Source organism: Salmo trutta, unplaced genomic scaffold (assembly GCF_901001165.1).
Source record: "Salmo trutta unplaced genomic scaffold, fSalTru1.1, whole genome shotgun sequence".
Taxonomy (NCBI): domain Eukaryota; kingdom Metazoa; phylum Chordata; class Actinopteri; order Salmoniformes; family Salmonidae; genus Salmo; species Salmo trutta.
In genome coordinates this window covers 226,941-241,940 of record NW_021823509.1, presented here as the reverse complement: position 1 = coordinate 241,940, position 15,000 = coordinate 226,941, and the positions used below count along the sequence as shown (strand labels likewise).

General features: G+C 45.6%; 1 protein-coding gene across 1 annotated transcript in view; it reads right to left on the bottom strand.

The window, feature by feature from the left end:
- Positions 1-15,000, bottom strand: part of zgc:92360 (ArfGap_ADAP and PH1_ADAP domain-containing protein) — a gene marked incomplete in the record, with an annotated part of 33,169 nt that overhangs the window by 4,288 nt on the left and 13,881 nt on the right. The window contains 3 exon segments of the mRNA XM_029749123.1: positions 13,059-13,121; positions 13,270-13,353; positions 13,464-13,610. Of these exon segments, the coding sequence (XP_029604983.1) occupies positions 13,059-13,121; positions 13,270-13,353; positions 13,464-13,610 (294 nt within the window).

The following is a 15,000-nucleotide window of genomic DNA, read 5'->3' as shown; positions in this document are numbered from 1 at the left end:
ACCACCAGGACCCCACATTGCAAATACAGAAGGATAAGACACCACCAGGACTAAATTTATATATTTTTTGTCATTTAGCAGATACTCTAATCCAGAGCGACTTACAGGAGCAATTACGGTCAAGTGTCTTGCTCAAGGGCACATCAGTAGATTTTTCACCTAGTCAGCTTGGGGATTTGAACCAACAACATTTTTATTACTAGCCCAACGCTCTAAACGCTAGGCTATCTGCTGCACCAGGACCTCATATAGCAACAACAGAGGGACCAAGGCCCATATCCACAAAGCATCTCAGAGTAGGTATGCTGATCTACGATCAGCCCTCCCTGTTATTCATTATGATTTAGAAGGCAAAACTGATCTTAGAACAGCACTCCTACTCTGAGACACTTTGTGGACACTCCTACTCTGAGACACTTTGTGGACACTCCTACTCTGAGACACTTTGTGGACACTCCTACTCTGAGACACTTTGTGGACACTCCTACTCTGAGACACTTTGTGGACACTCCTACTCTGAGACACTTTGTGGACACTCCTACTCTGAGACACTTTGTGGACACTCCTACTCTGAGACACTTTGTGGACACTTCTACTCTGAGACACTTTGTGGACACTCCTACTCTGAGACACTTTGTGGACACTTCTACTCTGAGACACTTTGTGGACACTTCTACTCTGAGACACTTTGTGGACACTCCTACTCTGAGACACTTTGTGGACACTCCTACCCTGAGACACTTTGTGGACACTTCTACTCTGAGACACTTTGTGGATGGACACTCCTACTCTGAGACACTTTGTGGACACTCCTACTCTGAGACACTTTGTGGACACTCCTACTCTGACACTTTGTGGACACTCCTACTCTGAGACACTTTGTGTACACTCCTACTCTGAGACACTTTGTGTACACTCCTACTCTGAGACACTTTGTGGATGGACACTCCTACTCTGAGACACTTTGTGGATGGACACTCCTACTCTGAGACACTTTGTGGACACTTCTACTCTGAGACACTTTGTGGACACTCCTACTCTGAGACACTTTGTGGACACTCCTACTCTGAGACACTTTGTGGACACTCCTACTCTGAGACACTTTGTGGACACTCCTACTCTGAGACACTTTGTGGACACTCCTACTCTGAGACACTTTGTGTACACTCCTACTCTGAGACACTTTGTGGACACTTCTATTCTGAGACACTTTGTGGATGGATTCTCCTACTCTGAGACACTTTGTGGATGGATAATCCTACTCTGAGACACTTTGTGGATGGATACTTCTACTCTGAGACACTTTGTGGATGGATACTTCTACTCTGAGACACTTTGTGGATGGATACTTCTACTCTGAGACACTTTGTGGATGGATACTTCTACTCTGAGACACTTTGTGGATACTCCTACTCTGAGACACTTTGTGGACACTTCTACTCTGAGACACTGTGGATACTCCTTCTCTGAGACACTTTGTGGATGGACACTTCTACTCTGAGACACTTTGTGGATGGACACTCCTACTCTGAGACACTTTGTGGATACAGGCCCCAGATCAGTCACAACTATCAACTCACACAGCAGATAGAAAATTAGGACCAAGGGTCCTGTTGAGAAAGACACACGGTAGCAATTATTTTTGCAACAGATAACATAATCTGGGTTCTTATTGGTTCAGGTGGTCTTTTCTGATACTTTTTCACCTACTGAATACGACCCAGGAGTTTTTCTTCTGGTCCTAGGGACAATACACCACATCACAGAGCAGCCACTTTCATCTCCTTTGAGCCAGTCATGCTTCAAATAATGATGACATTTCAGTCCCCGCTGACTGACAAATTGTCCTCTTTAAATGTTGTAATATCCTTATGTCAAGAGTGTGTATAAAAGTGTTCCTGATTCATTTAGGGAGTGTCTCTTTCTCTTTACAAATGGAAATGGGTACTATTGTAGAATGAGTCAAACGCAGCAGGATAGAAAACTCTTTCATGTGGTAACATGACAGTGACATTCTAAACACATTGTGGGTGTGTCTGTGTGTGTGTGTGCATGTGTGTACGCATGTGTGCGCGTGTGTGTGTGTGTGAATGCATGTGTGTGTGTGTGTGTGTGTGTGAATGCATGTGTGTGTGTGTGTGTGTGGGAACCTCTCCCTGAGTGATTAAGTCTATCAGTGTACCAGCCCTTTATTCCCTCTAGTCCCTGGCAGGCCTCTCCACACAGTGATTAAACACAGTGTGTGTGTGTGTGTGTGTGTGTGTGTGTGTGTGTGTGTGTGTCGGTGTGTCAAAGCGTGTGTGTGTTCATGTTCTGCTCCCTGGCAGGCCTCTCCACACAGTGATTAAACACAGTGTGTGTGTGTCGGTGTGTGTGTGTCGGTGTGTCAAAGCGTGTGTGTGTTCATGTTCTGCTCCCTGGCAGGCCTCGCCACACAGTGATTCAGCTGTCAGTCAAACAGAGTCGATGGAGACATTTTGAAATTGAGAAATAGAGCAATGGACAGGTTAGGTTGACTCTGAATATCTCTATGTTATTTAGTCTTAGTTTATCTCCATGTTTAGTCTTAGTATCTCCATGTTACTTAGTCTTAGTTTGACTCTGAATATCTCTATGTTATTTAGTCTTAGTTTATCTCCATGTTTAGTCTTAGTATCTCCATGTTACTTAGTCTTAGTTTGACTCTGAAAATACCACCAGGAACTTGGTCTCTCTCTGCAGTTACATTTGTACCACTCTCAAACACAACTGGACCTACACTTGATGACATACTTCCAACATCTCAAACTACTGAATGCCTTTTTTTCTGTGTCGAAAGACTCAGTTCGTTTTATTGACAATGGTGCTGGCTCCACCAAGTCCTCACGCACTGTGCAACTGAGATATATTGTTATGCTTTTATTGTTGATCTCTGGTAATGTTTAACCAAACCCTGGGCCGGTAGATACCGTGCACCATCTCTACTCCCTATGATTTAAAAACAGAGCAGGTGTTGGCCTCTTTCTTGCATGTTAATGTCAGAAGTATAGACATGATTAGAATATGGGCCAAAACGACACATGAAGACATAATGGTTTCATCAGAAACTTGGATAAAGAAATTTGTGTCAAATAACTGGATTTCTATTGATGGGTACACTGTTATTAGAACGGATTGGATGAATAAAGGAAGAGGGGTTACAATTTATGTTAAGTCTGAGTTTAAAACCTCTGAAATACCAAAACCAAACATTTTGAATTGCTTGCGGTTGAAGTGAACGTTTATAAGAACTCCCACATCACTGTAGTCGGCTGCTACAGACGGCCCTCGGCTGCTACACCGCCCTCGGCTGCTACAGACGGCCCTCGGCTGCTACAGACGGCCCTCGGCTGCTACAGACCGCCCTCGGCTGCTACAGACCGCCCTCGGCTGCTACAGACGGCCCTCGGCTGCTACAGACGGCCCTCGGCTGCTACAGACCGCCCTCGGCTGCTACAGACCGCCCTCGGCTGCTACATACGGCCCTCGGCTGCTACAGACGGCCCTCGGCTGCTACAGACCGCCCTCGGCTGCTACAGACGGCCCTCGGCTGCTACACCGCCCTCGGCTGCTACAGACTGCCCTCGGCTGCTACAGACGGCCCTCGGCTGCTACAGACCGCCCTCGGCTGCTACAGACCGCCCTCGGCTGCTACAGACGGCCCTCGGCTGCTACAGACGGCCCTCGGCTGCTACAGACCGCCCTCGGCTGCTACAGACCGCCCTCGGCTGCTACAGACGGCCCTCGGCTGCTACAGACCGCCCTCGGCTGCTACAGACCGCCCTCGGCTGCTACAGACCGCCCTCGGCTGCTACATACGGCCCTCGGCTGCTACACCGCCCTCAGCTGCTACAGACGGCCCTCGGCTGCTACAGACCGCCCTCGGCTGCTACAGACGGCCCTCGGCTGCTACAGACTGCCCTCGGCTGCTACACCGCCCTCAGCTGCTACAGACGGCCCTCGGCTGCTACAGATGGCCCTCGGCTGCTACAGACCGCCCTCGGCTGCTACAGACCGCCCTCGGCACCTAACAAATGAACGCTATTGGACATTATTCTAATGAATACCCCTCACAAATACACATCGACTGGGATATTCTGTAATGATGTCAGTGATCACTCTGCAATTGCTTGTGTTAGAAATACAAAAATGACCAAAGCCAAACCCCGTTAGATTAAAAAAACAAAAAAACATTTGAAACAGTTTGATGAGCAAGTGCTCTTGATCTGTACCCTAATATTGACAGATTAAGTCTGATTCCCAATGTTGGCACTGCCTGGGACTATTTTTATATGACATTTGTGATAAGCATGGCCCTGTGGAGAAATGTTGAATCAGTGGAAGGGACAATCCCTGGTTTGCAGATAACTTGGCAGAATCAATTAGGAAGAGAAATATATCTTGGGCTCAAGCGAGACATACAAATACTCCTGTTGACTGGGCCTCCTTCAGAGTGCTAAGAAACAAATAAACAGGATTGATCAGGAAGTCCAAATCATATGACTATTTAAATGCAGTCACAGAGAACCTAAACAACCCTACCAAGTTCTGGAAGCTAATCAAATCAGTGCCAGGTTCTAATGTATCCTCTGGCCTTCCTGACCATTTAGTGATGGATTCTAATGAAGTGAAGGATAAAGCTGATATTGTAGGGGTTTTTAACAAGCACATCATATCTGCTGGCTCAGTTTTTGATAATGGTGGGGCCCAGGCCTCTAATGTAAGCTCTGTTACAGTAAACTAGGATATAGGCCCTCTTGTGAACCATTTTAACTTTGAGCCTGTTTCTTATACTGAGGTCTATAAAGAACTAAAGGCAATAGACACTAAAAAGTCTGCAGGTCCAGACAACCTGGGCCCCTTCCTCTTAAAGATAGCAGCTGGTATTATTACTGAACCTGTGGCTCACATTTTCAACTTGAGTCTCTTGACCAATTCAATACCCAGCATTTGGAAATCAGCTTATGTCCTCCCACTGCTAAAGGGTGGAGATCCTAATGTCTGAGCCTGCATGCCTTTAGAGAAACACTAAAGGAGAACATTCTCTGCTCCTCCCCAAATCATTCAGCTTACTACAATGTCTTGACTGTGAGGTGTAATATCTTTACAATGAGGCACAGTGCTCGATGATATGACATTGGTATTGACATTTTAAATATTTTAAGTCGGACATAGCTACAACTTTAAGCTTTGTTATTTCCACGTGTTTTTATAATGCTAATGCTAATTACTATCGTCCTATCTCTAAACTCCCTATCCTGGCCAAAGTCTATGAATCCCTAGTGAACTCAGTTACAAAACTTCTTAATTGAAAAGAACATACTGAGGGGTTCAGTCTGGCTTTAGATCGGGGCACAGCACCACAACTGCAGCTATGGCAGTGGCAAATTATAACATAAATGCACTTGATAAAAAGCAACATTGTGCTGCTCTGTTTGTGGATTTATCAAAGGCATTTGATTCAGTTGACCATTCATTGTATCTAGCTAGACTCAGAAACATTGGTCTCGGTGAAGGGGCAGTAAATTGGTTTAGGAACTATCTTTCTGACAGAACACAATGTGTATATACTGACAATCACAAGTCTAGCTTTCTAGAGATTAATAGAGGTGTGTCCCAGGGTTCCATTTTAGCTCCTGTGTTGTTCTCAATATGTATTAATGATTTGGGAAATGGGATGCAACCAGCAAAGCTGCATCTATATGCAGATGATACAGTCATATATTCATGTGCTCCTTCACTGGTTCAGGCTGTTGAAGAGCTCCAGACTGCTTTTCTGTCAATGCAGGCCTCCCTTTATGGTCTCAAACTTGAATGTACAAACAACTAAATTCATGACCTTTACCAGAGCTAGAACTCTAGTCTACAATCCATGCTTCATCTAGATGTTAGCACCACTGAATGAATTTAAAATATTGATGGGAGACTCTGTTACGGAGGAGTGTAAAATGCTTTTTTTAGGCTGGATCATGTTGTATTGTATTGTTGTATGTTTTAATTATGTAATGTATTGATTGTTGCTGCCTTCTTGGCCAGGTCTTGGCCAGGAAAAAGAGACTCTGGGTCTGAGACTCTGACTCTGAGACTCTGGTATTTAACCAGGCTTTTCCTCTGAGGCTTTTCCTGGTTAAATAAAGGTTAAATAAAAATACAAAATATCTCCATGTTACTCAGAGTCAAACTAAGACTACGTATCTCCATGTTATTTAATGAGACCAGATAGAAAGACAATACAGAGAGTCGGGTTGAATGTAACAGCAGGTTGAAATTCAATGGGAGAAACGAATAGAATTCATTGAAGGTGGATTGCATGGTTTAAGGGTGTGGAGGAATGTCTTGTTATCAAGGTCCTTGAACTTGACTGCTAAAGAATCACCCATTTACAAAACAGTGTGTGTTTTTGGTTTTACTATCCTTGTGAGGACCAGAAGTCCTTGAACTACCCATTTACAAAACAGTGTGTGTTTTTGGTTTTACTATCCTTGTGGGGACCAGAAGTCCTTGAACTACCCATTTACAGGACAGTGTGTGTTTTTGGTTTTACTATCCTTGTGAGGACCAGAAGTTCTTGGAACTACCCATTTACAAAACAGTGTGTGTTTTTGGTTTTACTATCCTTGTGGGGACCAGAAGTCCTTGAACTACCCATTTACAGGACAGTGTGTGTTTTTGGTTTTACTATCCTTGTGAGGACCAGAAGTTCTTGAACTACCCATTTACAGGACAGTGTGTGTTTTTGGTTTTACTATCCTTGTGAGGACCAGAAGTTCTTGAACTACCCATTTACAGGACAGTGTGTGCTTTGGGTTTTACTATCATTGTGGGGACCAGAAGTCTTTGAACTACACATTTACAGGACAGTGTGTGTTTTTGTGAGGTTTGGTTTTACTATCCATGTCGGGACCAGAAGTCCTCAAAAGGATGATAAAACAAGGAAAACCCGGACCAGTGGGGACATTTCACTGGTCCTACAAGGAAAAATGCTATTTCAGGCTTCAGGGTTAGGTTTAGGGTTACAATTAGGGTTAGGGTTAGAATTAGGGGTTAGGTTTAGGAGTTAGGATAGGTGTTAAGGTTAGGTTAGGTTAAGGGGTCATCACTTCCTGTTGAACATTTCCTGTTGAACGCGGAACGAGGGAGAGCTCGGTTTGTTGTTTTGAAAAGTTAGTTTTTTGAAAGTGTATTTGAAAGTTTCTTAGTAGCTAGCTAACTTTTTAGTTTGAATCCTGCAACGCATTTGGTATCAGTTGCTGGTACCGCTACTCTCTGTCCAGTGATCCTGCACACCAAGGCCGGGTCTGAGGAGCTATTTGGCGTAGCAGCTAACCTAGCTGCTAACTAGCTGCCTATCAAGCTAGCGGGGATTCTTGAGGGCTTGAATGCAGCCCGCGACGCGGTTAGCCATTGTGGTTGGGACTGTGGATTGTCACGGGTTTGTGGCTGTCTAGATCCCTGCTGTTTGTTGTGTTCAATCTTCCCTGTGACCTGCCCTGACTGGAACTGTGAGAAGTAACAGCGTAACCTACATTGCTAGCTACCATGACAAAGACCAAAGCCGTCGGGGGTACCATTAAATAAACAAAAATACTTCTCCAAGCAGTTGTTACAACAGCAAGAAAATAGCTTCAAGTGTTTTGTCCAAATACTGGTCGATTCAACTAATAAAAGAATGGACAACCTGACCAGAGAGGTCCAGGACCTGAAAACAGTTTGCAGTTGTCCCAGGGTCAGCTCAATGAGTTTAAACAGGAAAACGACAAGATGACAGCAATCTGCAAGTCATTGAGAGAGGACATCAGTTCTTATGTGAATCCATGATAACAATGACGGATAAATCAGATTATCTCGAGGGACAATCAAGGTGGAACAACATTGTTGTGGACGGAATTGCAGAATATTCACATGAGATCTAGACGGAATCTGAGGACAAAGTGAGGGAAATGAACTCTGAGAAACTGAAGATGGACCACAGGAAGATTGAGGTGGAGCGCGCCCACAGGACTGGAAAACCCACCACCGGCCCAGGTGACAGGCCTTAGTGGTCAAGATCCTGAGGTTAAAGGACAAGGTAGCTGTTCTGGAAAGAGCCAAGAACTTGAGAGGAACATATATCTTCCTCAACGAGGACTATCCTGAAGCTGCGCGCCAGAAGGGGAAAGAACTGATCCCAGTCATGAAAGCTGCCAGAGCACGGAGAGACATTTCTTACATCCCCTATGACAGGCTCATTATCCACCCTCCCTATGACAGGCTCATTATCCACCCTCTCTATGACAGGCTCATTATCCACCCTCCCTATGACAGGCTCATTATCCACCCTCCCTATGACAGGCTCATTATCCACCCTCCCTATGACAGGCTCATTATCCACCCTCCCTATGACAGGCTCATTATCCACCCTCTCTATGACAGGCTCATTATCCACCCTCCCTATGACAGGCTCATTATCCACCCTCCCTATGACAGGCTCATTATCCACCCTCCCTATGACAGGCTCATTATCCACCCCCCTATGACAGGCTCATATCCACCCTCCCTATGACAGGCTCATTATCCACCCTCCCTATGACAGGCTCATTATCCACCCTCCTATGACAGGCTCATTATCCACCCTCCCTATGACAGGCTCATTATCCACCCTCCCTATGACAGGCTCATTATCCACCCTCCCTATGACAGGCTCATTATCCACCCTCCCTATGACAGGCTCATTATCCACCCTCCCTATGACAGGCTCATTATCCACCCTCCCTATGACAGGCTCATTATCCACCCTCCCTATGACAGGCTCATTATCCACCCTCCCTATGACAGGCTCATTATCCACCCTCCCTATGACAGGCTCATTATCCACCCTCCCTATGACAGGCTCATTATCCACCCTCCCTATGACAGGCTCATTATCCACCCTCCCTATGACAGGCTCATTATCCACCCTCCCTATGACAGGCTCATTATCCACCCTCCCTATGACAGGCTCATTATCCACCCTCCCTATGACAGGCTTATTATCCACCCTCCCTATGACAGGCTCATTATCCACCCTCCCTATGACAGGCTCATTATCCACCCTCTCTATGACAGGCTCATTATCCACCCTCTCTATGACAGGCTCATTATCCACCCTCTCTATGACAGGCTCATTATCCACCCTCCCTATGACAGGCTCATTATCCACCCTCCCTATGACAGGCTCATTATCCACCCTCTCTATGACAGGCTCATTATCCACCCTCTCTATGACAGGCTCATTATCCACCCTCTATATGACAGGTTCATTATCCACCCTCCCTATGACAGGCTCATTATCCACCCTCTCTATGACAGGCTCATTATCCACCCTCCTTATGACAGGCTCATTATCCACCCTCTCTATGACAGGCTCATTATCCACCCTCACTATGACAGGCTCATTATCCACCCTCCCTATGACAGGCTCATTATCCACCCTCCCTATGACAGGCTCATTATCCAACCTCTCTATGACAGGCTCATTATCCACCCTCCCTATGACAGGCTCATTATCCACCCTCCCTATGACAGGCTCATTATCCACCCTCCCTATGACAGGCTTATTATCCACCCTCCCTATGACAGGCTCATTATCCACCCTCTCTATGACAGGCTCATTATCCACCCTCCCTATGACAGGCTCATTATCCACCCTCTCTATGACAGGCTCATTATCCACCCTCACTATGACAGGCTCATTATCCACCCTCCCTATGACAGGCTTATTATCCACCCTCTCTATGACAGGCTCATTATCCACCCTCCCTATGACAGGCTCATTATCCACCCTCTCTATGACAGGCTCATTATCCACCCTCCCTATGACAGGCTCATTATCCACCCTCCCTATGACAGGCTCATTATCCACCCTCCCTATGACAGGCTCATTATCCACCCTCCCTATGACAGGCTCATTATCCACCCTCTCTATGACAGGCTCATTATCCACCCTCCTTCCCAGAAGCCTGGATGGAATGAGAGAGCCAAGCCTATGGGTTCGTAGCTTCAACCCCGCAGCACACACACACACACACACACACACACACCAACTGATTAATGGACTGCTGAATGTATATATTTTTTCTCTTGCTTTGTTTGATCTTTTCCATATTATGTCTATCTCTGATAAGATACCAAGGAAAGGGATGAAAATAGCTCATATTAATATGTGGCCTTAGAAATAAGGTTCAGGAAATCAATAACTTACTAATATCAGATAACATTAATATATGAGCCATTTCTGAGACTCACTTAGATAATTCATTTGATGATACAGCAGTAGCAATACAAGGATATGACATCTATAGAAGAGACAGATATGGGGGAGGTGTTACTATATATATATTCAGAGCCATATCCCTGTAATGTTTAGAGAAGATCTTATGTCAAGTGTTTTTGAAGTGTTGTGGTTGCAGGTTCACTTGGCACATCTAAAGCCTTTTCTTTTGTGGTGTTGCTATAGGCCACCAAGTGCTAACAGTCAGTATCTAAATAATATGTGTGAAATGCTTGATAGTGTATGTGATGTAAACAGAGAGGTCTACTTTCTTGGGGACCTGAATATTGTCTGGTTTTCATCAAGCTGTCCAATCAGAGGAAGCTTCTCACTGTAACCAGTGCCTGTAATCTGGTTCAGGTTATTAGTCAACCTACCAGGGTGTTCACAATATAATGTATAAGAGATCATACAAAATATTTTCCTGTGACTCTTATGTGGATGATGTTAAAAATCTTTGTTGGTATGATGTGCTTAATAAGAGGATCTAGACGCTGCACTTGATGAATTTATGAAATTGCTTCTTCCAATTATTGATAAACATGTTAAGAAACTGACTGTTGGAACTGTTAAGGCTCCATGGATTGATGATGAATTGAAAAACTGTATGGTTGAAAGAGATGGGGAAAAGGAATGGCTAATATGTCTGGCTGCACATCTGACTGGCCGACTTACTGCAAATTAAGAAATTATGTGACTTAACTCAACAACAAAAAATAAGAAACTGTATTATGAAGCCAAGATCAATTATATAAAGAATGAAGGAAAACAACTTGAGTACTTTAAATTAAATTATGGGCAGAAATACAAATTCCATTCATCACAAAACCATTTGATGTTGGCAATTATTTGAATGATTACTTCATTGGCAAAGTGGGCAAACTTAGGCAGGAAATGACAACAACGAATAGAGAGCCATCGTATTCATGCATAAAAAAACAAATAATGAAAGAAAAGCATTGCAAGTTTGAATTTTGTAAAGTTAGTGTGGGAGAGGTGGAAAAATGATTGTTATCGATCAATAGTGACAAACCTCCTGGTATGGACAACTTAGATGGAAAGCTACTGAGGATGGTACCTGACTCTATAGCCACTCCTTTCTGTCATATCTTTAATATGAATCTAGAGGAAGGTGTTTGTCCTCAGGCCTGGAGGGAAGCCAAAGTCATTCCGCTACCTAAGAGTGGTAAAGCGGACTTTACTGGTTCTAACAGCAGACCTATCAGCTTGCTGCCAGCTCTTACCAAACTGTTGGAAAAAATGGTGTTTCACCAAATACAATGGTATTTCTCTGTAAGAAAACTGATAACAGACTTTCAGCATGGTTATAGAGAAGGACACTCAACATGTACTGACACAAATGACTGATGATTAGTTGAAATTATAAATTGATAATAAGAAGATTGTGGAAGCTGTACTGTTAGATTTCAGTCCAGCCTTTGATATTATTGACCATTACCTGTTGTTGAGAAAACATATGTGTTATGGCTTTTCAACCTCTGACATATCGTGCATTTAGAGCTATTTATCTAATATAACTCAAAAGGGTTTGCTTTAATGGAAGCTTCTCTAATGTCAAACATGTAAAGTGTGGTGTACAGCAGGGCAGCTCTCTATGCCCTACTCTTTTCTGTTTTTAGCAATGACCTGCCACTGGCATTAAACAAAGCATGTGTGTCCATGTATGCTGATGATTCAACCATATACACATCAGCAACCACAGCTAAGGAGGTCACTGAAACCCTTAACAAAGAGTTCCAGTCTGTTTTGGAATGGGTGGCCATTAATAAACTGGTCCTGAACATCCCTAAAACTAAGATTATTGTATTTGTCATTCCCTAAGTTCTAGACCTCAGCTGAATCTGGTAATGAATGGTATGGCTGTTGAACAAGTTGAGGAGACTAAATTACTTGGTGTTACCTTAGATTGTAAACTGTCATGGTCAAAACATATAGATTCAATGGTTGTAAAGATGTGGGAGAGGTCTGTCCATAATAAAGAGATGCTTTGCTTTTTTTTTTCTTTCAAAAAAGCAAGTCATGCAGGCTCTAGTTTTGTCTTATCTTGATTATTGTCCAGTCGTGCGGCCGAGTGCTGCAAGGAAAGACCTAGTTATGCTGCAGCTGGCCCAGAACAGAGCGGCACGTCTTGCTTTTAATTATAATCAGAGGGCTGATATAAATACTATGCAAGCCAGTCTCTCTTGGCATAGTCAACTTACACACAGCTCTGACACACACACTTACCCCACCAGACATGCCACCAGGGGTCTTTTCACAGTCCCCAAATCCAGAACAAATTCAAGAAAGCGTACAGTATTATATAGAGCCGTTACTGCATGGAACACCCTCCCATCTCATATTGCTCAAATGAACATCAAACCTGGTTTCAAAAAACCGATAAAGCTACACCTCACGGCACAACGCCTCTCCCCTATTTGACCTAGATAGTGTGTGTGTATGTATTGATATGAAGGCTACGTGTGCCTTTTTAAATTCATGTAGTTCTGTCCTTGACCTGTTCTTGTCTACTAATGTTCTGTATTACATCATGTTTCATGTTCTGTGTGGACCCCAGGAAGAGTAGCTGCTGCTTTCTCAACAGCTCATGGGGATCCTAATAAAATACCAAATACCAAAGAGACGTTAGGTAAAATAGGATTTTAATGGGAATCAATTGTTTGGTCCCCACAACGATAGTAAAATAAACGTGTGAGTGTGTGTTCTTGCGCGCATGGGTGTTTAAACTTACCCTGGGTCCTGTTTTTTCCATATAGCCCTCCTTCAGAAAGTTGCGGGTCAATTTGGGCATCAGCTGAAAAATATTAAATACAGAGTGATACTGTGTGTGTGTGTGTGTGTGTGTGTGTGTGTGTGTGTGTGTGTGTGTGTGTGTGTGTGTGTGTGTGTGTGTGTGTGTTGTGTGTGTGTGTGTGTGTGTGTGTGTGTGTGTGTGTACTCACCTCTGCATCATTAGCCCCTGGGAAGGCCACCTTTAGATAGTGGAGCTGGATGGCCCTTATAGAGTTGAACCAGTCTACTATCTCCTGATGGAGGGATGGAGAGAGAGAGAGAAAGAGAAATAGAGAGAGGGAGGAGTGAGCTACTTTGCTGAATTGATCCATATACAGTGACAGACACACCCCCACACAGCTACCTTGCCGTTGTCGTGGTAGAGGAAGATGTTTCTGGTGCTGTAGTCTTTCAGGTAGGTGATCTGTAGTCCGTTGGGGTTACCTATCTTCTCTGGCTGGAAGGCTGCGTTGATAGAGTCCACCTTGATCACCGCTTTAGGCTCCTTGGCCTGGAGAGAGGGGAGGGACAGAGAGAGTTAGGGGTGGAGAGAGGGGAGGGACAGAGAGAGTTAGGGGTGGAGAGAGGGGAGGGACAGAGAGAGTTAGGGGTGGAGAGAGGGAGAGAGAGAGAGTTAGGGGTGGAGAGAGGGGAGGGACAGAGAGAGTTAGGGGTGGAGAGAGGGAGAGAGAGTTACAGTAGGGGTGGAGAGAGGGGAGGGACAGAGAGAGTTAGGGGTGGAGAGAGGGGAGGGAGAGTTAGGGATGGTGAGAGGGGAGGGACAGAGAGAGTTACAGTAGGGGTGGAGAGAGGGGAGGGCCAGAGAGAGTTAGGGTGGAGAGAGGGAGAGAGAGAGAGTTAGGGGTGGAGAGAGAGGAGGGACAGAGAGAGTTAGGGGTGGAGAGAGGGGAGGGACAGAGATAGTTAGGGGTGGAGAGAGGGAGGGGAGACAGTTAGGGGTGGAGAGAGGGGAGGGACAGAGAGAGTTAGGGGTGGAGAGAGGGAGAGAGAGTTACAGTAGGGGTGGAGAGAGGGGCGGGACAGAGAGAGTTAGGGGTGGAGAGAGGGGAGGGACAGAGAGAGTTAGGGGTGGAGAGAGAGGAGGGACAGAGAGAGTTAGGGTGGAGAGAGGGAGAGAGAGTTACAGTAGGGGTGGAGAGAGGGGAGGGGACAGAGATAGTTAGGCGTGGAGAGAGGGAGGGGAGACAGTTAGGGGTGGAGAGAGGGAGAGAGAGAGAGTTAAGGGTGGAGAGAGGGGAGGGACAGAGATAGTTAGGGGTGGAGAGAGGGGAGGGACAGAGATAGTTAGGGGTGGAGAGAGGGAGGGACAGAGATAGTTAGGGGTGGAGAGAGGGGAGGGACAGAGAGAGTTAGGGGTGGAGAGAGGGGAGGGACAGAGATAGTTAGGGGTGGAGAGAGGGGAGGGGAGACAGTTAGGGGTGGAGAGAGGGGAGGGGAGAGAGAGAGTTAGGGGTGGAGAGAGGGGAGGGAGAGAGAGAGTTAGGAGTGGAGAGAGGGGAGGGAGAGAGAGAGAGTTAGGGGTGGAGAGAGGGGAGGGAGAGAGAGAGTTAGGGGTGTGGAGAGAGGGGAGGGGACAGAGAGAGTTAGGGGGTGGAGAGAGGGGGAGGGGACAGAGAGAGTTAGGGTGGAGAGAGGGGAGGGAAAGAGAGAGTTAGGGGGGGTGAGAGAGGGAGGGAGAGAGAGAGTTAGGGGTGGAGAGAGGGGAGGGGAGAGAGAGTTAGGGGTGGAGAGAGGGGAGGGAGAGAGAGAGTTAGGGGGGTGAGAGGGGAGGGAGAGAGAGAGTTAGGGGTGGAGAGAGGGGAGGGAGAGAGAGAGTTAGGGGTGGAGAGAGGGGAGGGACAGAGAGAGTTAGGGGTGGGGAGAGAGGGGAGGGACAGAGA